Source organism: Ascochyta rabiei, chromosome 5, assembly GCF_004011695.2.
Source record: "Ascochyta rabiei chromosome 5, complete sequence".
Lineage (NCBI taxonomy): Eukaryota > Fungi > Ascomycota > Dothideomycetes > Pleosporales > Didymellaceae > Ascochyta > Ascochyta rabiei.
Genome location: NC_082409.1, coordinates 613,439 through 636,174, shown reverse-complemented (window position 1 = coordinate 636,174; position 22,736 = coordinate 613,439). Strand labels below are relative to the sequence as shown.

At 57.5% G+C, this 22,736-nt stretch overlaps 11 protein-coding genes across 12 annotated transcripts, besides 16 other annotated features; 5 read left to right on the top strand and 6 right to left on the bottom strand.

Moving 5' to 3' along the window:
- Positions 1 to 8: 8 nt before the first annotated feature.
- EKO05_0003354 (uncharacterized protein) lies at positions 9 to 1,595 on the bottom strand (the record flags this gene model as incomplete). Its single annotated transcript, XM_059636147.1, has 1 exon — positions 9 to 1,595. One exon carries the CDS (start codon positions 1,593 to 1,595, stop codon positions 9 to 11), a length of 1,587 nt encoding a protein of 528 aa, XP_059492130.1.
- Positions 1,596 to 1,812: 217 nt separating this feature from the next.
- EKO05_0003353 (Glucan 1,3-beta-glucosidase) lies at positions 1,813 to 3,447 on the bottom strand (the record flags this gene model as incomplete). Its single annotated transcript, XM_038945384.1, has 1 exon — positions 1,813 to 3,447. One exon carries the CDS (start codon positions 3,445 to 3,447, stop codon positions 1,813 to 1,815), a length of 1,635 nt encoding a protein of 544 aa, XP_038800913.1.
- An 841-nt stretch (positions 3,448 to 4,288) lies between these two features.
- Positions 4,289 to 4,346: a tandem repeat.
- Positions 4,347 to 4,358: 12 nt separating this feature from the next.
- On the top strand, positions 4,359 to 5,504 carry EKO05_0003352 (uncharacterized protein; the record flags this gene model as incomplete). Its single annotated transcript, XM_038945385.1, has 1 exon — positions 4,359 to 5,504. The coding sequence occupies one exon, from the start codon at positions 4,359 to 4,361 to the stop codon at positions 5,502 to 5,504; it is 1,146 nt and encodes a 381-aa protein (XP_038800914.1).
- Positions 5,505 to 5,532: 28 nt separating this feature from the next.
- Positions 5,533 to 5,557: a tandem repeat.
- A 78-nt stretch (positions 5,558 to 5,635) lies between these two features.
- Positions 5,636 to 5,660: a tandem repeat.
- An 805-nt stretch (positions 5,661 to 6,465) lies between these two features.
- Positions 6,466 to 8,928, bottom strand: EKO05_0003351 (uncharacterized protein; the record flags this gene model as incomplete). Its single annotated transcript, XM_038938639.1, has 5 exons — positions 6,466 to 7,918; positions 7,964 to 8,454; positions 8,527 to 8,685; positions 8,744 to 8,855; positions 8,906 to 8,928. The coding sequence occupies 5 exons, from the start codon at positions 8,926 to 8,928 to the stop codon at positions 6,466 to 6,468; spliced, it is 2,238 nt and encodes a 745-aa protein (XP_038800915.1).
- A 603-nt stretch (positions 8,929 to 9,531) lies between these two features.
- EKO05_0003350 (Mediator of RNA polymerase II transcription subunit 31) lies at positions 9,532 to 10,000 on the bottom strand (the record flags this gene model as incomplete). The annotated part of the gene is made up of 3 exons (XM_038938516.1): positions 9,532 to 9,667; positions 9,730 to 9,863; positions 9,929 to 10,000. 3 exons carry the CDS (start codon positions 9,998 to 10,000, stop codon positions 9,532 to 9,534), a joined length of 342 nt encoding a protein of 113 aa, XP_038800916.1.
- Positions 10,001 to 10,209: 209 nt separating this feature from the next.
- EKO05_0003349 (uncharacterized protein) lies at positions 10,210 to 10,545 on the bottom strand (the record flags this gene model as incomplete). The annotated part of the gene is made up of 1 exon (XM_038945386.1): positions 10,210 to 10,545. One exon carries the CDS (start codon positions 10,543 to 10,545, stop codon positions 10,210 to 10,212), a length of 336 nt encoding a protein of 111 aa, XP_038800917.1.
- Positions 10,311 to 10,511: a tandem repeat.
- A 42-nt stretch (positions 10,546 to 10,587) lies between the features above and the next one.
- Positions 10,588 to 10,619: a tandem repeat.
- Positions 10,620 to 11,345: 726 nt separating this feature from the next.
- EKO05_0003348 (uncharacterized protein) lies at positions 11,346 to 13,170 on the top strand (the record flags this gene model as incomplete). The annotated part of the gene is made up of 3 exons (XM_038938391.1): positions 11,346 to 11,370; positions 11,523 to 11,815; positions 11,992 to 13,170. The coding sequence occupies 3 exons, from the start codon at positions 11,346 to 11,348 to the stop codon at positions 13,168 to 13,170; spliced, it is 1,497 nt and encodes a 498-aa protein (XP_038800918.1).
- Positions 11,832 to 11,873: a tandem repeat.
- Positions 11,876 to 11,923: a tandem repeat.
- Positions 12,032 to 12,088: a tandem repeat.
- Positions 13,171 to 13,835: 665 nt separating the features above from the next.
- Positions 13,836 to 13,876: a tandem repeat.
- Positions 13,877 to 13,942: 66 nt separating this feature from the next.
- Positions 13,943 to 13,976: a tandem repeat.
- Positions 13,977 to 13,981: 5 nt separating this feature from the next.
- Positions 13,982 to 14,033: a tandem repeat.
- Positions 14,034 to 14,156: 123 nt separating this feature from the next.
- Positions 14,157 to 15,602, top strand: EKO05_0003347 (uncharacterized protein; the record flags this gene model as incomplete). Its single annotated transcript, XM_059636146.1, has 3 exons — positions 14,157 to 15,126; positions 15,185 to 15,460; positions 15,505 to 15,602. The coding sequence occupies 3 exons, from the start codon at positions 14,157 to 14,159 to the stop codon at positions 15,600 to 15,602; spliced, it is 1,344 nt and encodes a 447-aa protein (XP_059492129.1).
- Positions 14,702 to 14,827: a tandem repeat.
- Positions 15,335 to 15,380: a tandem repeat.
- Positions 15,553 to 15,575: a tandem repeat.
- A 61-nt stretch (positions 15,603 to 15,663) lies between the features above and the next one.
- Positions 15,664 to 15,728: a tandem repeat.
- Positions 15,729 to 15,740: 12 nt separating this feature from the next.
- On the bottom strand, positions 15,741 to 17,198 carry EKO05_0003346 (tRNA(Ala)(adenine(37)) deaminase; the record flags this gene model as incomplete). Its single annotated transcript, XM_059636145.1, has 3 exons — positions 15,741 to 16,818; positions 16,979 to 17,006; positions 17,063 to 17,198. 3 exons carry the CDS (start codon positions 17,196 to 17,198, stop codon positions 15,741 to 15,743), a joined length of 1,242 nt encoding a protein of 413 aa, XP_059492128.1.
- A 302-nt stretch (positions 17,199 to 17,500) lies between these two features.
- EKO05_0003345 (uncharacterized protein) lies at positions 17,501 to 18,719 on the top strand (the record flags this gene model as incomplete). 2 transcript variants are annotated; one of them, XM_059636144.1, is made up of 4 exons in its annotated part: positions 17,501 to 17,513; positions 17,576 to 17,592; positions 17,645 to 17,668; positions 17,721 to 18,719. In XM_059636144.1, 4 exons carry the CDS (start codon positions 17,501 to 17,503, stop codon positions 18,717 to 18,719), a joined length of 1,053 nt encoding a protein of 350 aa, XP_059492127.1. The 2 variants fall into 2 exon arrangements, with proteins under 2 accessions (XP_059492127.1, XP_038800921.1); XM_038938425.2 differs by having other exon boundaries at positions 17,501 to 17,592.
- Positions 18,720 to 18,741: 22 nt separating this feature from the next.
- Positions 18,742 to 18,776: a tandem repeat.
- Positions 18,777 to 19,152: 376 nt separating this feature from the next.
- Positions 19,153 to 22,070, top strand: EKO05_0003344 (uncharacterized protein; the record flags this gene model as incomplete). Its single annotated transcript, XM_038938464.1, has 3 exons — positions 19,153 to 20,005; positions 20,055 to 20,347; positions 20,394 to 22,070. The coding sequence occupies 3 exons, from the start codon at positions 19,153 to 19,155 to the stop codon at positions 22,068 to 22,070; spliced, it is 2,823 nt and encodes a 940-aa protein (XP_038800922.1).
- Between the last annotated feature and the right edge of the window lie 666 nt (positions 22,071 to 22,736).

Genomic DNA, 22,736 nt, shown 5'->3' with positions numbered 1-22,736 from the left:
TAGCCTCATTACATAACCACACAACAGCAACTCCGTCGTCCACCTCTTCCCGCATTCCCATCAAACGTCATATCCGGGTACACACTCATGACCTGCTCCTTATACTCTTCAACCTCTTTCTTCATCTTCTCCTTGCCGAAGCTATCCGTCGAGCCAACTGTAGTAGCCTGACTCAGGGTAGCAGATCGAAACTGCTTGGCTTGGACACGCTCCCTTGCATCGCCCCTCTTCTCTCTTTGCTCTTCCAGATCCTCTAGCGAGCCCCACGGCGGCTGGCGTGGACCTGTTTGTGGTTCGCCGACACGCAGTGAGGAGGGCAGTGGACGTGGGAGCGTCTGCAGACCACGGTACTGGGCTTTTGAAGTGCTGAGTCGAGGGTTATATTTTTGGTTGCTGGCTCGGCCGAGGCCTGGTGTTAGGATCATCTTGGATGCTGGCCGTTGGCCAAAGATGTACTTGTGTTTGGAGTCTTTTGGCATAGTGCGTCTAGAAGCGTGTGCGGTTTTGCTAGTTCCATCGCCGTTCGTGACTAACAAACTGTCATGAGACCTGTAGAGGCGGAGGGAGGAGGGAATTTGTGTATCTGTCGAGAAGCTTTTGCTCTGCCGCAAAGCCTGCACTTGATGATGAGTATGGTCGATACTGTGGTGATCTAGCGATGAGCTTCGAGATGAAAGCGTAGAGTTATCTGCAAAGGTAACGGTTTGTCTTGAGGCTTTAGATAGTGGGCGTTCGTGTTCAATCGTTGCAGATGGAAGGTGAATGTGGTGGTGGCCGGGTGGAGGTAGTGTCGGTGGCGGGATATAGGCGTTGACGCATGCTAGATGTGGCGCCGTTGTCTGCTCTTGCACTTTTGGCGTTTTCTTTTCGATCTCTCCTCGGCTGAAGTTCACTGTTCTTTGTCCAAAGTCCCGCTGATCAATTGTTGCATCCACAGAAACTTCCGGTGGCAGTGATGGCAACGGAGGCAGCGGGCGGTGTTCCATCCTTCCATATCGCTTTTGCCGCAAGGGTGTTTTCGTCGTGATGGTTTGGGTCGTTGGGTTTGAAAGAAGGCTCTCTTGTTGTACTTGTGAAAGTGACAGTGTACGGTTACGCGGCATATGGTCAGCGGGTGCTCCTAAGTGGCTGCCGCAGTCGATTGTTGATTGTGAAACGGCCCGTTGTTGACTTGCCGAAATTTTTTCCCTCTCCGAAAGTAAGCAATTGGCTGATACGTTTTGTTTGTTTCCTTCGTGAATCGTTTCGAGCGATGTGGTTGGTGTGTTGTGGACTGGGTCAGGGTGCTGAGAGGATACCACGTTTGACACTTCTCTCTTCCGATGGATTATTCGAGCAGTGTATGTAGGCGCGATTGAGTTCTGGGGAGGGTGGGAAGAGCTTTGCTGTGTGGGAGGGGAGGTAAAGAAATCTGGACTTTGAGGTCTTGATGAAGTTATCGTCTCGCAATACGCTTGATATGGTTGCTGTGCTGGAATTACAGACTGTGACGGTAGCTGATCTCCGTTGATCCTGATACGTGCCTTGATTTTGATACATTGACGTTTGTTGTCAGTGCTGGGTGCAGTTACTAGAGGTGGTTGAGTGATTTCCATTGCCGCCGTTGATACGACTTGCAGAGCAATTGGAGTCAGCCAGTTTGCGCGCAATCGCAGTCATGAATGCAAGCCATTGCAATCCTGAGTCCAGCCATGGCGACGCTGAATGTTGATTTTCGAGGGTTCACTCGTGACTGGGGTGAGGTGCATTCCAGCTAAGGAATTTGAACTGGTCGTCTTGGAGATGAACAGTAGAAACATCGAAGATAAGATATTAAAGTGCCGAACATCCATTACCAACCACGTCAACGAAGTCGCTGATACCTTTCCGTAGTCCTTGTTCAAACAGCCATGTGAAACCACCTCTGTATCCACTTTCCCTAATCCTCTTGAGCACCCACAGCTCCAGCATACCAATCCCGTCACCTTGTGTGCCACGTCCTTCGAAGAAAGCCATCGCGTCTGAGTAGCCTACGTGCCAGCCGTACTCGTACTTTTCATGCTCGTAGGCGCCATTGGGGTCCGCCTGATTCCAGTAACTCACATGTTGCTGGAGCGCCTGTTGCTTACGCCCGCCTTGTTCTGACTTTGCCCTGGTTAAACGTTCTGCTCGTTCATCTGAAGACAGAGCAGCATGCTGAGGAGGTACGATGTTTCTTGCATCTGTCTGGGCCTTGAAGCCCCATTCTCCACCGGGCATCCAGTCCATTTTCCATGTCCAGAAGTAGCTCCCGCCAGTACGCTGCTGGTAACGCCTACTCTGTGCTTCGCCGAACTGTTTTACAAGCTCTTCTTTTGCCACTCCGTTGCTTTTTGCCCAAGAGTCCTCGGTCAACACACAAGAGTATTCGCCGACAATGGTCTGAACAGCGCCGCGATCGATGACTGAGCCCTCTTTGCCGTCGAGCTGGGCCAATTTCGTTCCGACTTCCTGGATGATTTGTCGAGGCGACTTTTTTCTATCAGTATCCGTGAAAGCCCAGTAGAAGTGCGTATCAACAACGACCGGAGCTTTCGGCCGCTCAGTGTAGACGGAGTTCGTCCGAAGCGAGTATTCGATTGCTTTATCAAAATTCCATCCGTCGGAGATGATGACAGGAACGCTTGGATCGATGGCAGATATGGCGGCGACAGCCTCGTCGTACCATTCGTACATACGGTGAGACTCCCATTCAGCTTCGTTGACGAGCTGGATGCCAGCTATGTCGAGTCCCGATCTGGCTTCACGGGCAAGGAACTGCGCGCAATGTATACCCAAGGCACGGTTTGAGTCCGAATGCCAGAACTCGGCGCGACCACTGTTCGTGCCAGAGTGCTCTTGCGCATTTGCACCGCCGGGAAGTGCATGAAGATCGAGCATGACACCGATCGAGCGCTCTCGCAGCCTGTTGATGAGAGCGCGAATACTGTTCCATGCACCGCAATATACTTGAGCGTAGGGTTCGAACGGCGTGCCTCGAGTGAACTCGGGACCAGGCAGATCATAGTAGCCGATGGGCAGGCGAATGGTTGTACACTTAGCCTCTTTGACTAGCCATCCAAGGGCCGCATCAGTCACAATACTGGACCAGTGCCGCTCAAACTTCTGCCTGGCGCAGTCGATACCTTCCCTGTCGACCCACGCTCTAACAGCTGCAAGCTCGCTCGAACCCTCAGCGCCTTCAGGAAATCGAGACGGCTGGAGCCATCTTTCGACCACGTAGACGGAGCCCAAGTTGGTCCCATGATGGTAACGATATCGCAACACGTCAAGAGCTGTAGGTTCGTTGATACCACAATTGTTTTGATGTCCTGTAGGCGGAGAGTGACTAGGCGGGACCTGTTGCTGATCATGCTGAACTCCAGGCTGAGAGTCACGCTGCGAGAAGTCCTTCCACTCAGCCTTGGCTTTCTGGAGGAAGCCTTTCATGGCTGCTAAGGTATCGAATACGAGATCTTGAGGCGCTAAAGCAGTACGTCTGGTAAGGAATGCAGCAGATGTAACTGTGTCTGTACAAGTGTTGAAAGCAGACACGGTCCGCTGCCCAGGAGGGTGTAACAGACAAGCCAGCCATGCTTGGAATGTAAAAGTTGACGTCTCGCAGGTGACGTAAGCCCCTGGAAGCCGGCAAATGTATCCTAGCCAAAGAGCATCACCATGTACACGCTTATGCGGCTCTGCAGATTGTTGAAGATAGGGTCAATGGGGCCGAAGAAGGGAGCGGGGAGCAGGCATTGGCATCGCGAATTAGCAGCCGTGTTGTGTCCACGGTGCGACCTTGCAGCCGAGTAAGGCGTGTTCCACGCGGATAGATGTTTTACTGAGGACGAGATTGATCCTGTCCATCGCAGTAATTGCGTGTGCTCAGAATCCTTCAGTGCGACAACGGCGTCAATGTGGCATTAGACGCAGGACGACATAGTCCATTGCTGTATCGATAAGGAGGAGCGCGAGCGTGAGTGGGCTGGAGATGAGCGAGAGCGAGGAAGAGAGGTGGGGCACCGCGCTAGGGGTCCTAACTGCTAACTGCACGCGCCTAGCACCGATCGCGTCAGCGGTCACAGCATGCATGTATGCATCCATACTCTCCCAGCCCCAGATAGACGCGACCGCAACATTGGACTTCTATTCCTCTACCAGACTGCCTCTGATCTTGTCAGTCGTGCGAGCTAAGACACAGATTCTACACCAGAGATATCAACTCAACATCGTCCTCGGCGCGCGCATTGCTCGTTCCCCACGCGTCCTGAGACAGTGCTCACATAGGACCACAACAACAACAACAACAACAACAACAACAACAACAACAACAACAACAACAACAACAAATTCACACCGCCATGGCTACCCACCATAGCCTCCCCGGTACCCCCTCGCGTCGCGTTCTCGGCGACTTGACCCCCAGAGCCATGAACACGCCCTCGAAACCAAGGAGTGTCGACTCGTCTGAACTCAGTCGAGCCCAAAGCCCACTGAAACAAGTGCACGCAACCGCCCACGCTCCACAGGTCCTCGCCGACAAGGAGAACACGCCGAGCGCCGACGCGTTCCCACACGGGAGGAAGAGGAGCATTGCCGAGGTAGACGACGCGGAGAAGGTGCCCACGGCGAAGATGGTCGCACTTCCTCAGCCAGACGCGATAGCCCAGCTCACCGCCGCCGCCGTGCAGCGCCATACAGTACATGCCCCTACACGCACGCGTCTGCCCAGCACTAAGTCTTCAACCTTGCAGTCCAACAACCCCGTAGGCCTTGCCGACCCAGGGTCCCCCACCGAACGCGCAACGCCCACACCCTCCCCACCCTCGCCCCCGCTCGAACCGATCCAAGACTCGCAAAAGTCCTTCTCCGAGTTCCTCGACTACGGGCTATGCGCCAGCCAGCAGTCTGAACACGGCATCGCCGTCCCCAAACCCACGCCGAAGCCCGCGCCGCCCCAAACCCCCTCGAGCGCACCGGCGCCCAAGTCGCGCGCCCAGCTGCTGCGCACGCGTCTCAACTTTGCCAAATACAAAGTCCGCACGAACCAGGTAGCCAAGCGCACCAGCGACGTGCTGTCCGAGTACGAGCTCTCGTCGTCGCCCGACGCGCTGCGCACATCTGCCGAGCACCTCGCGGCCACGCCCTCGGCGCGCGTCCCCAACATCACCGTCTCGTCGCCCGCGCGGCACCCCGTCTTCGTGCGCGCAAACCTCGACCCCTTCCGCCCGATTGGCGCGCTGGGGCATCCGCCCGTCAGCTTCGCGCCGCCGACGCACAGCGCGGGCGTCGAGTCGAGAACGGTCGAGGGGTACGATGTCCGGAGCTCGCCGCCGGTACAGAGCGTCAGTCCCGCGGCGCTCGAGAGTCCGCTGCACGGGCAGGCGAGCAAGCACGAGCGCCTGCAGCGGCTCAAGGAGCAGCAGTGGAGGGAAACCAGTGCTGGTGCGGGCACGGCGGGGAGCGCGGCCAAGGGGCTGTTGGAGTTGATGAGTGGGAGGCGGTAGAGTTGTGCCACGCTCTGAGTTGATGGAGAGTGGTAGTAGTAGTTGTAGTAGTAATGATTTATTCTTCACACACAAACGTCAGACGTGCATGCACAATACAGGTGGAAGGTAGTCATGTGCATATACACGTGGAATGATGGATTGATTGACTGATTGCGTCCGTCCCCAATCCGCGCCGGGAATTGCCCCAGGCCTTGCGCCGTCAGGTGGTGGGGCCTTGATAGCTTGAGTCCAAGCCGTCGAAGGCTTGTCAAATTGTCGAGTCGACGAGTCACGCCGAGGGTTTCTGGGAGACGGGGTCAGCACGTTGATCCAAGAGCGGTTCGTCGCTGAGACTCACATTTGCCGCAGTTGCAGGCTCCCTGGGCGCAGCCGCAGTCGGCGCAAGTGCAGCCAGCAGTTCCGCAGCCAGGCATGTTGATGTGAGTGTTGGGTTGGGTTGGTGAGAAAGGGTATTGGGGTGGGTAGTGAGAAACGTCAAGTTGATATGCGTTTGTGCGTAGGGAAGGGGAAGAGTCGTGGAGGGGCAGATGCGGGGCTTTATCGTCGAGCAAAAAGAGGTGGATCGCCGGTTTGTCACCGCACTTGTTATTCAACGCGCCGGTAGCCGCTCTTGCCTGAGTGGTGGCGCCAGGTTGCTAAGTTTACGCCTACGGAGACGGCGGAAAGCGAATAGCTTGTCATTTGGCGTCATTCTGAAGCCCTGGGTGTGTGGGCTAGTGAGCAAGTTACGTGGGGCCCGTATGCAGGGCTACGGGAGAGCTTGTCCTGATTGGGCCGTGAGTGCATAGTGAGCTGCCTTTGTGTGGGAATAAGCGCGGCACATGTGTCGAGGGCATCCATATTGTAGTCTGATGTTACTGAACGTTTCATCGGGCGCTGGGATCGAACGTCTTCATGTCAGCTTGGTACGACGTCGATCGTGGGTCGCTCGTCTGCGGTGACGTCCTATCCCTCCAGCCTAGATGACGCCTCTCCTCCCCACGTCTTCCAGGTCGATCACCTCTTCCTCTACCTCGACTTCTGGCGCATGCTTGCCTTTGGTTTTCGAACCCTTGGCGGAGCTCTTCCCGCTGACACTCCCTCTCTTACCCTTACTCTCCTTGATACTGCTGTTGTCTTCCTCTTCATCGCCGAACAAGAAACCCTTTCCTTTCATGCGCCGCTTTTCATCTGAAGCAAAAGTCGAGTGTGCAGCCCCGGAGGCAAAGTTTGACGGTGCAGACTCCTCACCTAGCATCCAAGAGAAGTTGGAGGACGTCAGTTGTGGGCGTGAACGTGGGGCCAAGCGGGAAGTGGCTGGAGGTATTGCTGACAAAGTCTTTTGAACTGGCGACGAAGCTTGCGGGCTGAGTGAGGAAGACTGTTGTGTTGTCTCTGCTTTTGTCGATGCTGGTTGCGGCACGGTAGGACTAGCCGTCGGTGGTGCGGCTACTGTAAGCTCGTGCGGTACAGGTGACGGCGGCGCCAGACTTGCGGCTGCATTCGCTGTTGCGGCTTGGTCGGTTGATTCGTCCACTGGAAGCGGAATCGATGAGTCTTCTAGATAGACTTGTACGAACTGCACCTTTGCAATAGCAAGGCCGAGTTCCTCCATGGCGCCTTTTTTGCTGTCTTCGCCATCACTGGATTTTTGCTTTTCCGTTTGCTCTCGATGATGCTCCCAAAGCTCGGCCACAGCACTTTCCAGCATCTTTCCTAGGTTCTTGTTTCTCCTCTCTAGCTCTGCTATCTTCTTCAGCGCATTGGCAGAGTGCGTTCGATCTAACCCGGGGCGCTGACTGGCTGCGGCAGTGTTGAGCAAGCCCGGTGCTCGGAACTCTCTTCCCCCAGATCTCGGCGTTGTTTGTCCAGAAACGGCTCCGCTCTGGTAAGCCTCCACATTCTTTCGCACCTCACCAACGGCGTCTCGAAGTGCTCTCCCAACGCCCCACTGTGAGCCGCGTTCAAGAACGTTCTTTGCAGCACCCTGAAGCACCGCCTCTAGTCCCGCTCCCTGGGGGCCTAGGAAACTTTTGGGAGAGCCGACGCTTTGTCTAGTGCGACTAGAAGCAAACGATAGCGCGGGTGAAGGTACACGGATACTTGCAGCCGGTTCTGCCTCAATCGATGGTGCTTGTTTGCCATAACGTGTGATGATCTCAGCTCCGCCCTGCGGTGTGAGGTGATCACGCAAGTATAGTGCGTCTTTGATAAAGGTATAAGCTGGTGCGCCTGCTTCTGGGTAGCGTAGCAGTAGGGCAAAGGCTTCGTTCGTTTCTGCTGCAATCAGCTCCCAACGGATCCGAAGGAGCATCGCTATAGAGATCATGTCAACCAGCTCCAGCGACGCATCGATGGCGAAGAGAGCATCCCACATGTCGAAGACAGAATCCAGATCGAACTCGCGTCCGAAAAGAAGGCGTATCCATCGTCTGGAGCCTGTTAGATTGACAAGGTTGTGAGCACGGGTAGCTTACAGAAGAAAAATCTGAGGAACAATATCCAGCTTTGTCAGATGGGCATGCAGTTCTGGATCGGCCTTGGGTAGATAGACATCGAATATCCTCGAACTTCGAGCGAGCATCGGCGTTTCTCTGGAAGAGGATGTAGGGTCTGCTGGCGCAAAGAAGGATTTTGCGGTTTGCATGATGAGGGCGAACAGGGTGTGTGTATCGTGTTCGATGTACGTTGAGTCGAGCATATCTGCCAAAGTCTGGTCGACAGAACCCTTTGCACTCAGATTCACAGCGTCTCTTTCAACAACCCAGAGCAGTGGTGCTAGCACCTCGTGCATGCCCTGTCTGTAGCCAATACTTGGATGCATCTTACACCACACGAAGAGTATGTCCAGCATCATGTTTTGTGTCGCAGGCTGGCGAAAGTAGACGTTATCTGGCATGCATCGCTCGATGTCTTGAAAGATCTCTGCGCGAAGGGCTTCGTCGGCTCGCAGGGCTGACCATGGTGACTTTCAAGGCTTAGTACAGGTCAACACTCATTGTACTCAGGTAGATAGGGCCGAGTGTGAAGTTGTATGTACCTCGTCATTGTCGCTCAGGGGGTCTACCGATGATTCGATTTCATCAGGATGTTCGATGGCGCGCAGATAGTGTGCGCGCAGCGAGTCGTAGGTCTTACGGGAATCGGCGAGGTGGTTTGGCCATGACGATCGATCGAGGGTTTTGAATAGCAGGAAGATCTGATGCAACGTTGAGTTTGGGGGGGAGGGATCGGTGTTCTTCGAGCAGCAGACGCACTTTCCAGCAGACCGACCGAAGGCCTGCAGTTATCTGCGGTTTTTTGTGCGAGGACACATGGATCTTGAGGTCGGTAAGAGAGTGGAAATCGTCAAGCTGATGCCAGTGCTTCCTATTGAGTGTTAGAACAACATGCAGGCACATGAATATAGAAGCACACACTCAGCTTCGGCGACAGGTCTCATAGCGGAGAGCGCTCGGAAAGAAGGGCTGGCGTGTAGAGGGGCAGTAAGTACCCTGATGAGCATGAGCGTTCCGTCATGCTGCGACTAGGTACGCCGCGATACCGATGTGGGGCAGCGGACGACCATGACATATCACGTGCAACGATGAAAGACATGGACGTGCCTGAACGTCTGCGTGTGACGGCAGCTGTCAAAACTAGCATGTGGGTATTATTGCCATTGTCAAGTTTCTATATATTGCGGCAGACATGGCCTCTGTGTTGGCATTAGTCGTCGTTTGTGGAATGCCTGCATTGAGCCGCATTTATTGCCGTGGCATGATGGCCATGTGCACGCTCTCTGTTCGTTTACTCCTGCATGGCTGCTCGGAAACGTTCACTACAAACTGGTCTGGGCTGCAACCCCAGTTTGCAACCTTTGCGCCTTAGTGTATGAGTGTCTTGCAATGCCTTGTCATGCCCAAACACGACCATCATGCAGCAGAGCCATAGATGACCAAGCCTGACCTTTATCATACATGGTCTCTCGAGGAGTCAAGAGGGAGTCTACACCTTGGCCTCCCGGGCTTGGCTTTGGAAGAATGCAGTCTTGGTGCTTTCCTCGTCAGTTTTGCTGGCCTGGCACTGCATTCCTTTGGCCCTCAACGACAAGTTTGTTCATGAGACCAGGGTTGAGTATCTCGCGGCGAAAGCGCTCCTGCTGCAGCAGCTCTAGCGCTCGGAGCGTGGGCGCAGGGTGGCTGCAGACGCATGCTCAGTCAGCAGATTGTGGGGCGACCCGAGGCTGTTGGGGTAGACTCACTGCAGAAACTTTGCGTATTTAGGATCCTTGAAGTACTGCAGATAGCCAAGGTAGGCCACGAACTCGGGCTTCTCGTACATTTTCTGCGTGGCCAGAAAATTGAGATAGACTGGATTGGCAAGACACTGCACGAACTAGGGGCGTGTCAACCACGGAAACGAGCTAGGGGCACACGACGTCGCAAGGATAGGAGACGAACCTCGAGTTCGAGCTCGAAGCGAGTGTAACCACCCGTTCGCGGTACGTCAGCGGTCTCGTGGGCAGGGGCCATGGCGAGCGTGGTTGAGGCAGCAGACAGCGGGCAGCTGGCAGCAGTCCAGGCACACGGCGTGTGGTTGTCAAAGTCAGGGTCAGGGTCAGGGGGCGTAGGCTTAGATCGGCGACTGAGGCTCCGGTCTGGATAGTGAAGCACTGAAGCTCAGGGTCTTCCCCGCAGTTGGCAAAGGCCGGGCGCTAGCCTCGTAGGAGCGCCTGTGCGATTCAGCGGTCAGCGTCGCGCAGCAGCGGTGATTGCGGATGGGTCGCGGACGTGCAGGAAGATTGGATCGACTGGACGTGGTGAGCCTGTGTTTTGTGCACAGTGTAGATGTCGATATCGATGTTGATGTAGATGTTGATGCAGATGTCGATGTAGATGTTGATGTAGATGTCGATGTCGATGTCGATGTCGATGTCAATATCAATGTCAATGTCAAGGACAATGTAGATGTAGATTAGATGTAGATGTAGATATCGTTGTCGATGCAGATGTAGATGGAGACGTAGATGTAGACGCAGGATGTTTGTGCCAGTGGCAGCAACAGCAAGACTCGGCATCCTGCAGCAGCTCGGCCGCGCCTCGCGAGAACCCACAGCGCCATGCAGATGCGTGCAGATGCAGGCAGATGCAGGCATGGTCAGCTGTCGTGGGGACTCTGTTTGTGCGGTAGAGGCGTCGAGCTGGGCGTCTTAGTCGCCCCCAAAGACCAAAGGGGCCTAACCAGGCCCAAAGCCTACGACCTACTGAACGGCAGCCACATCCCGGGTAGGTCCAGGACGGCCCTGGCCCATGGGCCGTGGACCGTGGACGCTTGCTTGCCAGTCTCCCCCGTCACCCTCCCTTTCTTAAGCCCGGAGATCCCCTGTGCTCCCTGCTCTCGGCGGCCCTCTGCTCTCCCACGTCCACGTCCACGTTCACATTTGCTGCCACCCCCACCCCTTTGCCCATCGACCGTCCCGCCCGCGCGGCCTTGCTTGCCCAGATATTCACTAAGCACGGCCTGCAGCACACTAAGCAGCAGCACTCAAACGCGGCCATTCAAGAACGCCCCGCTTGCCATCCTTCCGCAGCGAACAAAACACGTCCAATTCCCAGACGAAACACGCCAACATCAGTATCGCCAGTCTTACGTCGCCCCTTTCTGCATTGGCTGCAGTCCCCGTGCTGTGAGCCGTGACAGCAGAGCGTGCCTGTGCCTGTGCCTGGCGAGTCGCACTGCAATTACCATTCCGCAGGAACAGGATTTGCCAGTGTTTGCGCGTCACCAGCCAGCCTCTGCCCACCGTCCCGCGTGTGTGATTGGGCCTCGCCGCAACGTATTGCAGCTATTGCAGGGTTCCCGAACAGCGGCAGCAACATGCTCGCGGAGTCGTCCATGCCAGGTAAGGCCCAATGCCCGCCCCTATCGCTGCCCGTTTCACCTGTTGCGTTGCGCCGTGTGACAAAATCGGGGGTGTCGCTTGCTGATCGCTGTCGTGCATCTGGTCGTGCTCCTTATCGTGCTCCTCGCAGTCGCTAACCTTATCTACTGCAGAGCGACGTCTGTCGCCTGGCCCCTCGCCCAACCTGTCCTCCAACAATCCCTTCCGCAACAGAGCCACCTCACCCGCCTTCCCCTCTCCCGCCTTCCCCTCGCCCGCCAACCAGTCGGACCGCTCGAGCTCCGCCAGCAGGCCCATGTCGCGCAACCCCTTCCTGTCCACCTTCGAGGCCGAGTTCAACAAGGAGGCCAAGAAGACGACGGACCTCATCGACATGTCGGCCAACATGAGGGCCTCACCCAAGAAGGCCTCATTCAACAACGGCTCGGCCGCCGAAGAGCTCTTTGTACGTTCCCCTCGTCCATGCACGTCACGCACGACACACGACGCACGACAGCACACACTGTGTGCTCTGTGCCCGTGTGCCCTGTGCCCTGTGCCCTGTGCCCGTGTGTCTGCTTAGACGTCCACCACGTCATGGCCTTGACAAACGCCTTTGCTAACCGCCCCTGCCCTGCACAGAAGAACCTCACAATCGACGATGACGACGACAGACGGCGTGCACCGCCACGCCCCATGCCCAACCGCAGCGGTACCGACCCCCGCGCCGGCCACCGCCCATCGCGCTCAGACGAGGAGAGGGACAGGCTGCGAGGCGCTCCCCGCGGCCCACCTCGACCCCGCGGCCCTCCCGAGCCTCGCCGGCCCATGCAGAGCAGCCCCGACCGCCGAGAGCGCCGCCCGCGCAGGAACTCGGACTCGTCCATCATCGACAAGGCCGCCCAGGAGAAAGAAGACCGCAGGCGCCGTGAGCGCCGCCGCGAACGAGAGGACCGCGAACGAGACGGCAAATCCGGCAGCACCGCAAAGAAGGTGCGCAAGCCTCAGGGCCTCGACCTCATCGACAAGCTTGACGTCACTGGCATCTACGGACCCAGCATGATTCATCACGACGGGCCCTACGACGCCGTCCAGCCGCACCGCAACCGGAAGAAGGACCAGCGCGCTCCCATGCACGCCTTCCCCGTGGGCTCGGCGAACAACTCACTCGGTGGCTCGGGGCCTCTGAACGCCAAGATCGATCTTGACAGGATCCACGGCAGAGGCGCAGAGGGCTTTACAGACTTTGGAGGCGCAGAGAGCGAGTGGAAGAAGCCTCGCCCCGAAGGCGAGTTCAGCGCAAAGGGCCGCGAAGATATCGTGCACGGCCAGCCGACACACGGCCTGGGCACGTCCACCTTCCTCGAGGGGGCGCCTGCATCACGCACTGCGGTCGAGCAAGATTTTGAGCAGAAAAGGGCAAACGAGATTAACGGTCTGGGACGCAAGAAGTCCATTGCCCAGCGCTTCCGCGGAATCTCGCAGCCGAGGCGCCAGTATGGCGATGGACCACGCATTCAATCCCCCGACGCTCGATACGGTGGCCCTTCCAGCCCACAGGGCCCCTACAGCGCTGGATCCCTGGCTCAGAACAAAGCGGCCGAAATGAATCCGTTCTTCGATGAATACAACAAGGCGTATGAAAGCAAGGGCGCGGCGATCAAGACTACAGATTCTAGCTACAAGGATGACTCTCCGCCCCGTGTTCCCCTGCACCGCGCAGTAACCACTGACAGCGCAGGATCGCTGGGTGAGTCGAAGCCCACTGGTTTCCTTGGCCGCATGAAAAGCATAAAGGGCGGGCGTAGACGACAAGCTTGAGCATGTCAACGATGCGCACACTGCTTCTCCACTTCCAACAGCACCACTTCCTAGGTCCCACCTTGGCATTCTTCTTCCATTGTCACACGTCCACGGACGCATCTTTTCTCATTTGTACATCAGGCGTATTGGACGTTGGGAACTGGGATCAGGGATTGGATACCATCCCCGTGTATATTTGTCAAAATCTCTAGACTATAACCGGCATCCGAAAAAGGGGTTAGTTTTCTTCTTGCGCCTGTTACAGCAAACGTTTAATGCATGAAGCGAGCGGACAGCTAGCTCAGCTCATATGTGATGGTACGGCGTGATGGGAATTTGTAGCTCAATCAATTCTTGCAACATCATCTATAGCACTCTTGGCGTGCATGCAGGTGCACATGGACCCTGGACCTCTTCCTCACATCTCGTTTCTGAGATTGTAATCTCCGACTCCACCTACTAGGGTTCCTCCTCGTCGCCCGTCATTACCTGCTGCCGCCACCAACCCTTCCACTCCACCCCATTCGCTCGGCTGCGCGATCGGCGGCTCGTTGTGACCCCATCTCAGCAGCCAAACTCTCTCCAGAGTCAGCGCCTCTCGGCTCAGCTCCGAGATTGCCAGCCACGATTCCTACCCTGTCGCGCTTTTTAGGGTTTCGGCTGGGAGCTTGGTCCCTTCTCGGGTATTGTATATACTGTATGTACTGTACCGGTACTGTATTGTGTAAGCAAGCGTGGCAAGCTCCCGGCGTTGTGGATTGGGCTTGCGGACGCCGCTAGTGGAGGTTAGCAACTCCATGTTACCTTCAACGTCAACTTCAGCTACGGGTTGCGAATTGCGAATTGCGAATTGCGAATTGCGAATTGCGAATTGCGAATTGAGAGGTATGATACCGAGGGTTAGGAGTCGAGAGTCAATGCGCTACGAGACAGCACGGGATAGCACGGTATAGCTCGGTTCAAAGAAGAAAAGGTGAAAGAGAAGGCAGAAAAGATAAGGAAACATGGACACGAATTACACATCGCGGGATCTGGCTACCGCTACAACGACAGCTACAGCTACACCCGCCAACCCCCTCCTCGCTTCCTCATTCCTCACGACCTCGGACCTCACCGCCCTCCTCAAGGACCAAACGCACCCAGCCGCCTCTACTGCCCCAGAAGAACAAGAAACGCACCCGCCAAACCTGCACATCCCGACTCTCGACTCCGCGCTCGCAGCGCCCTTCCACAGTGGCACCGTTGTAGCCCTCAGCAGCGCCTCGCCGTCCCCCCGCAACGGCGTAGCGCAGACGCTGCTTGTGGACTGCTTGTTCCGTAGCGGGGACAGCGGAGTGGCGGTTGTGGACACGACGGGTGATTTCGACGTCGTGGGGTTGTATGCGCGGATCTTGAGACGGGTCGACGAGCAGTGCTTTGTGTTTGAGTCAGGCGGTGGTGATGGCGAGGTAGATGTGCAGAAGCGGAAAGAAGGGAGAGCGGCGGAGCTGTTGGATCGGGTGAGGATCCTGCGTGTTTTTGACTTCGTGGGGGTTAGGGAGGCGATTGGGGAGTTGAGCGGGGAGTTGGAGGGGAGGCGGGGTGGGGGTGGGGGTGGAAGTGGAGGTGGAGAAGAGAGTGGAGATGGGAGTGTTGTAGCAGAAGAGGAGAACAAGAAGGTGGTGGTGGATGGGGAAGAAGCGCATGCACCGCCGCCAAGGAGGACAGAGGTCGCGGACAGCGAGGACGAAGAGGGGGACGACGAACTCGAAACGCAGGATGAGGAGATGCTGTTTGATATCGAAGAACAAACGACAGAAGAAACATCAGCGCCAGCACCTGTGTCGCTGCACTCTACACCTCACACCACCTCGCAGCGAAACACCTGGCAGCCAAACATCGCAGAGAAGCCATCCCCACCAAAGTTAAACCTCATCCTAATCGACAACCTAGCACACGTCCTCCTTCCGCTTCTAAAGAAAGATTCGATACAGGGTAAACACACGCTCTCCCTACATCCACACCAAAGCCAACTAACCCCCTTGTTCCGCAGGAACAAGCCTCTTAACGAGCTTCCTCAGCACCCTCGCAGCCCTAACACGAACCCACAAGCTGCACACTCTCTTGCTCAACCCTTGCATCAACGGCGCGCCTCGCGCCGGATCGCCGACGAGCGGCGGCATGTCACTCGTAACCACAACGACAGCCGCAGCCGCACCACCAGGCGCACAGCAGCAGCAGCAGCAACAAAACTACGCACCCGCATTTCCCCCTCCGCCGAGTATATTCACCTCGCAGCACGGCGTGCCGGCACTGCTGGGGTTGCTGAGTCGGTATGCAGACGCGCATGTGTTGATAAGCGAGCTACCACAGGGAAAGCTGGACGCGCGGGTGTATTACGCGGAGAGCGGGGGTGGGGAGAGGAGAAGAAGAAGAAGAATAAGGGGGGTGGAGATGGGGTGTGTGATTGAGGTGATAGGGGAGCGGTGGGGAGGGGGTGTTGGGGCGTGGGGGACGTTGATGCGGGAGAGCTTGTGATTGTGGTTGTGATTGTGGTTGTGGTTGTGGTTGTGGTTGTGATTGTGACTGTGATTGTGCTTTACTACCGACTACGATGAGGGAAACGAGGAATCTCCAGTGTTCTGCACCCAGCCGCCGAGAGCTTGCACTTGCGTGTCGTTCTTGACGGTGCGTCGTGAGGTCAGAAGTGCGCTTGCCTTGACGTCGCCGTACGTGCTCTTTGTGAGCGCTTCGAGTACGGCCGGCCTACCGGCGAGACCCGCAATCTGCACCGCGAGACTCCATACTCGGCGCCGGCAGATGCTGCTCGCGCCCCGTGGATCCAACTGCTTCCGCCCCTGCAGGACGCCGCCAATCAGCGTTTCCTGCCACGCGGGCGTCCATGCCGCGCTGAGGTTGCTCGCGACGGCCTTGTCGCTCACGGCGACGCTCCGTCGACTCCACACGAACTCTCGCTTTGTGGGCCTGACAGTCATGGGCTGCCATCGGTAGCCCCCCTTCCAGCTTTGGATGGTCTCGTCCGTGAGGCTCTTCAATCGCCCTGTCCGAGAGAAAGCGCGCTCGCACGCTGCAGGCACGTACTGCGATTCGGGGAGGATGAGAGAGTGGATGTATGCATTCGTGGGAGACAACAAAGTCGATGTTACGGAGGAGAGGAGAGAGACTGCTTGCTTCATGGTGAGCTTGTCGGTGCAGGACTTGCTGAGGGTTGGTGGGGCGTCTGGACGAGAGGGTTTGCAGCGGACGGCGCCGAGGAGGGAGAAGTTGGAGCGGCCTCGAAGTGCTCCTGCACCCTCTGCCGGTACTCCGTTGCCGTCGGAGGCGGCCGAGATGGTTGGCGGCGCGCTGGTCCATGGCGTTGCGTCTTCTTGAGCGTCCATGGTCAGCTCCATGCTGGCGTCACCGCAGGGCGCTTCGGAGCAGTACATGTGGATTTGCACATTTTCACGGATGGTAAATGGTTGGGGCTCATGTTCAGAACGCTCTGAAGTCGACCGTTGGCGGATGAAGCTGGAGTGGGCAAAGGGGGGTGTCGATATGAGTAAGCACTCGTCCAGCAAGAAGCGGTTGAATGTGCGGACGGCAACGACTTCAGCATGCCAGTCGTGGAGGATGTTGCCGTTGGCTGCAGAGAGCTTGTTGTGGGGCAGACATTTCATGCCCGTCCTGAGGGATTCGTCAGCACTCGTTGCAGGGCGACCGACGCCATGGTACACGAAGCCATGTACTACACCAAGTGCATTGCCAGAAGTGGTAGGTAGCGGGGACCCCTGTGCTGTTCACGAGTACGAGCTTCGTTGCCAGGCTAGACCGAGACGGTACGCACCCCAAGGAGACGCATGAGAGCCTGCCATCTTTGCTGTACGATAAGCACAAGCCACAAGTCTGGTCCCGCTGGCGGGGTGGTTACCGTTGGCTAAGACAATGCCGCTCATCGGCACCCACTCGCGCGAGCCATCGCTGCGCGGCCGTGGCTTGCGCTTCTCTGGCAGCTGGGCAAAGGCCGACAGCACGCAGTCGGCAATGGCATCTGGGTGCGGTGTCATGGTGAAGGGCGGGGTTAGGGTTCTTGGCTAGCGTCTCGTGGAGAAGGGCGTTTGCGGCGTGTCGTCATTGGCTGGCATCATTGGCTGGCGTCATTGGCTGGCGTCCTTGGTTCGCGTCTCGAAGACAAGGCCGGAGTTAATAGCGGAAGCGGAGAGACGGTGGATGCCTTGCTTCCACGGTAGCAGGCGATCGCTCCTGCATCCAACACCGTTGCGGCGCCCCTGTCACACGTTGCGCGCCGTATCGCCGGAGCAGCTGATAAGCGCCATCCTACTTGTGTACGGCGCAGCGCCCCTCCAGCATGCAGGCTTTCGGTGAGAGATGGCTACGCTGCGGCGCTCGGTCGCGTTTGCGACGCACCCGCTCACGATCGCAGTGCCCAAGAACCGCCGCGTAAGAGGAAAAGGCTGCTGTGTGCGCCCAAGACCCGCTGACGTGTGCGCAGCCCAAGTTCGACCTGCGCCTGAGAGTGAGTGGCCTTGCGCCGTCGCACGCACTGCACAGGAGCTCACGGCACGCAGATCGTCGACCTGAACAACGTGCCGCTCGTGTCGGGCACGTCGTTTGTCAAATGGCACCTCCCGCTCTCGACGGCGGCCGAGCACCGCGGCAAGACAGACCACTGCCCGGTCAAGGAGCACAAGGTGCAGTACAACTACGACATCACGCTGCCCGTGCGGCTGACGGTGGACAAGAACGGGATGCTGCAGGAGAGCTTCATTGAGCTCGAGGTGGTGCAGGAGTACGCGGGGTCCGGCCGCGGCGAGCGCATCACGCTGGGCAACGTGAAGCTCAACCTGGCCGAGTACGTGGAGCAGAGCGAGCTGGCGGCGGCCGAGGGCGACGACCCCGGCGTCACGCGGCGGTACCTCATGCAGAACAGCAAGATCAACAGCACGCTCAAGCTGGGCATCTACATGCGCCAGACCGAGGGCGACAAGAACTTTGCCGCGCCCGCGCTGAAGACGGCGCAGGTCTTCAGCGGCATTGCCGGCATCATGGCCGGCGAGCAGGCCGAGCTCGAGGACAGCGGCGTCGCGCCCTCGCTGACGAGCAAGTCGAGAGACGCGAGCGAGCTGCAGGACATGTACCGGCGCACGCTCGCAGCCTACTGGTCCGCGCAGCCGGGCGAGCTCAAGGCGGACGAGTGCATAGAGGACATCTTCGCAGGCGGCGACGGCTGGGGCGACCGCGCCAAGCCCTACTCGCCACAGCGCGGCCTCCGCTTCACCGCCACAGCAACGGGCGACAGCAGCGCCTCGGTGAGCGGAGACGAGCAAAGCGCGCAGGGCGGTCGACGGCCGTTCCGCAAGTCGCAGGAGACGCTGCGGGCGGGGAGCACGCGCTCAGGCTCCGGCTCAAGCCCCGCCTCGCCCAAGCACGTCCGCAGCCGGGGGAGTCTGGAGCAGCAGGCGCACCACCTGAAGGCCGAGGCCGAGCGGAAACGCCATCGTCCACACCACGAGGTGGATGAGTTTGAGCTGCGGCAGGACCTGTGCAGTTGGAAGCGGCCTATATAGCAGATGCAGTGCTGTACCCTGGTTCTCTTCTACTCTGTTCTGTTCTATTCTATTGTACGTGAAGTGCTGGCTATTATACGTAGTGCTAGCTATTATGTGTAGTGCTGGCTATTATACGTAGTGCTGGCTATTATACGTAGTGCTGGCTATTATGTGTAGTGCTAGCTATTATATGTAGTGCTGGCTATTATGTGTAGTGCTGGCTATTATGTGTAGTGCTGGCTATTATGTGTAGTGCTGGCTATTATACGTAGTGCTGGCTATTATATGTATGGTCTGCGTGATGGAGATGACGCGTGCACGTGAGTTGGCGTAGTGGCAGAACGGGCGCGGGCGGTGAGGAAAGTTCACCTCTCCCAGCATCTGGCGCGTGCCAGCATCCATCGTCATTGTACATTGCGGGCCTCGTCCTCTCGTTCCGTTGCCGTTCCTTATGCTCGCGCCTCGTGCTTCCAGTGCATTGGCATGCCTCCGATGTGACCTCGAGCTCAAGCTCCAGCTCCAGCTCGGCCTGGGCCGTCCAACGCCGTGCACGCCTCGCCGTCGACCCTCGCACCCCAGCTTTTCCACCACGGCCCGCCGCCACGATGCCGCCGACGACGTCGAGACACGCAATGCGGCCACCAAGCCCGTTCGCATCGTCAAGGAGTACACGCGCCAGGGCAAGCTCATCCGGCAGCGCAGGGCGAAGCTGGGCATGAAGCGCATGGACGAAGACGCCGACATCCTCGTCATCAACGAAGCGCCCGAGCCCGAGGACCCGGAGAAGAAGCAGCCGGAGCCATTCGAGCCCATCTCGGTCCCGGACATTCTCTCGTCGCTGCAGCAGGAGGGCGCGCCCGTCACCAACGAAGACGTTGCGCGGCAGCTCGACAGCCTGCGCCCGATGCGCGGCAGCCCACACGAGCCGCACCATGTCACCACCGCCGACTTTGTGAAGCTGGTGGCCGCCCTGACCCGTGGCTTCACAACAGCACAGCTGTCCCACTACTGCTCCGCCGCCAAGAGCATCAAGCAGGACGCCCTGTTCAAGGTCGTCAAGGCCTCGGTCAAGGCTACCAAGCGCAGCGAATGGCACCCCACCACCACGAGCATCGAGAAGCGCCTGCCAGGCGTCGAGACGATCAAGAAGCCCAAGCAAAAGGCCAAGGGTATACGCAAGGCCACCTTGGTAGACAAGATCCTCCGCGATGTCTGGAAGCTCGAGCTGCTCGAGGAGATGGAGGCGCCGGGAGAGCTGGAGCTCAGGTTGAAGGAATGGGAGCTCAATCTCCTCCACGCTGGAGGTACGTGCCTCTACCAACAGCCACGCACTATGCGCTGACGCTCTCGCAGCCAACGACAGCAACCTCGCGCGAATTGCGAAAATCAGAAACGCCAAAGTGGAGATACACTGGCCCACCAACGTCCTCCGCATCACCGCAGACAAGAACACGGCCGAGTACACCGCAAACGACGTTGAAGAAGCTCTCAGCAAGACCCACACGACATCGCTCGATTTGAAACGCTGGGCTGCCCAGCTCAACATGCCCAGCTCACTGCCCAACAACGACCTGGCTGCCTCTCTCCCAGCCGAGTACGTGGCGTCCATCACCGGCGCACACATCTACCCGTCCGACCCATTCACAGTACGTCTCACCAATCCATTCAAAATGCACCTCTCACCGCTCACAGTTGAAAATCCACGGCTTGAACGAGACCTCGGTGGCCGAGGCAAAACGAACGCTCATCAGACTCTTGCCTTTCAAGGAGTCTGCAACACGCACAATCGACACGCAGAGACTAGATGCAGCGAAGCATGACAGCTACCTCCTGCCGACGTTCAACGAGACAAAGTCACTAGACTACGCCCATCGAAGCCTCAGTCTGGGTCGCTGGGCGCTGCCCGTAACCCGCTCAGCAGACACCTTCTCACCCGAAGAGCACGGGACATCTCAAGAAGAGATCAAACTCAAGTCGAGACTTGACCAGAGCACACACGGTCTTATCAATCGAGTCGTGTCTTTCATGCGACCGCCCGTTGACGGAAGCTTTACGGGCTCGGAATCGGCTCCTCAGAACAGACGGACGGGCTATTGGGCGTTGGAGCCCGAGTACAAGGTCTCGGCTGATTTTGGCCAGGCTCTCTTTCCCCTAGAGTACGCTGACCCCAACAAGGTGGTTGAGGCTGCTGCAGACTCTGCCCGCTCGCCGTTTCAACCTGCAATTCCCGGTCTAGGAAGCCTATTGGCTTCTTCGGAATTCCAGAACCTTTCGCGCACAGAGACACCCGCTTTACTATACGAGTTCATCCCTTCGCCTGATCAGAAAGTCTTCGAGACGGAGACGAGTCTCAAACAGATTGGTCCAACCTTTCCAAAGCTTCACGTGCAAGTCCGCACCGGCAGAGACGGCAACCGACCTACCATCCACAAGCTCAGTCTCGGTTTCCAGGAGCGTGTACATGATGTTCTGCTACCGGACCAAGCAGCGGACATCCGCTTCTACCGATATGGACGGCTGAGATTCAGCAGTAAGAGCCACCACGATAAGAACGTCGAGGAGTGGTCTGAAGCAGTGCGCCAGAACATCGAGAGCGGCGGACGTCTCTCTGCACCGTCACTCACAATCGACATCCCCAAATGGACCATTCCTGGCTACCCTTCTGACGCCACGGGAATGCTGCCAATCAAGTACCTCTTCTCCGGCATCCAGTTCCGACAGAGCGTTACGGGTAGACTGCTGGATACGCAGATCTCCTACAGCACAATGCAATCTGGTAAGCTGGGTGCCAGGGGTGGTGCGCTGAGTGCATATAGTCCCAATCTCAAGGACGATCAGTACGAAGCACAGATTCGAGAATTTGCAACAAAGTGCGTGCAGATGGTGGACTACATCACCCAAGCCGGCGCACAAACACAGCCACTCAGGCAGATGAGACTGCCAAGGAACGACCACAGTGCAAGAAAGCAGCGGCGAGCAGCTCTTTTAGAAGGCGAAGACCCGCTCCTGACGCACAAGCAGGAGCAGACACGGGGTCAATACCGCGACCAGAGATCGAATACTGCCAAAACTATCGAGGACTTGCAGGACCAGGACCAAGTCGATACCTACGACCAGACGCAAACCTCTCTCAACGATCAAGATGATGCCCGTCTTGCATCGCGACTCGATGAGGACGCGCCGCCCAGCGAGGCAAACAGCGCTGCCGACGAGGCGCAGTCCGAAGCAGAGGAAGACAAGCTCAACGCGAGGGAAATACTGCAAAGCCAAGAGGCCGATGCACTTCTCAACGATTTATTCGGCGACGATGCAGTCGAAGAGCGAACTAATGAGACGGATGAGAGTGATGTGCTGCTGAAGGACAGATGACTTGCGTCACGCTGTGTAGTTTGATCATTCTTGTACAATTTTCAGTAGCTTTTTCATCCAGCGTTACACGGCGTAAAGCAGCGATTGTAGCATCATCAATGTAACACTAAACAACCCATCTCACGCTGCTTTGCACGAATGCACCGTCGTCCACCCCCTCTACCTCCCTCCCCATCGTCACCACCCACTCCCCACCCAACCCCCAAACAAACCACGAACCCCCCCCTTCATCCCGCCATCCAAGCAGCAACAAACGGCACCACCCCCGCAGCCGCAAAATGCGGCACCGCAGCCCCCAACCCGGCATAACCCCAAGCAACCCACCCATCGACCACCCCATCGACCGCCAGAAACCCCGCCATCGTCGCCGCAGCGACCCAATCCCCCCGCTGCACAAACACGCTGCTGATCAGCCCGAACGTCAGGTTACGGCCCCCCATGCACTGCACGAAGCCTGCTGCGAAGGAGTCCGAGGGGATCGGCATGCCGAATAAGAACGCGAGGGTTGTGGGGGAGAAGAGGCCGAGTAGTCCGGTGCTCAGCAGGAATGTCGTGACGCTGTAGTGGGCGAGGCGTTTTTGGGGATTGGACATTTTCCGAGTGGCTGTCGGTATGGTTTGGTTTGGTATATGGGGGTAAGGTTGGTTTTCTCCGGGAGTGGTTGGT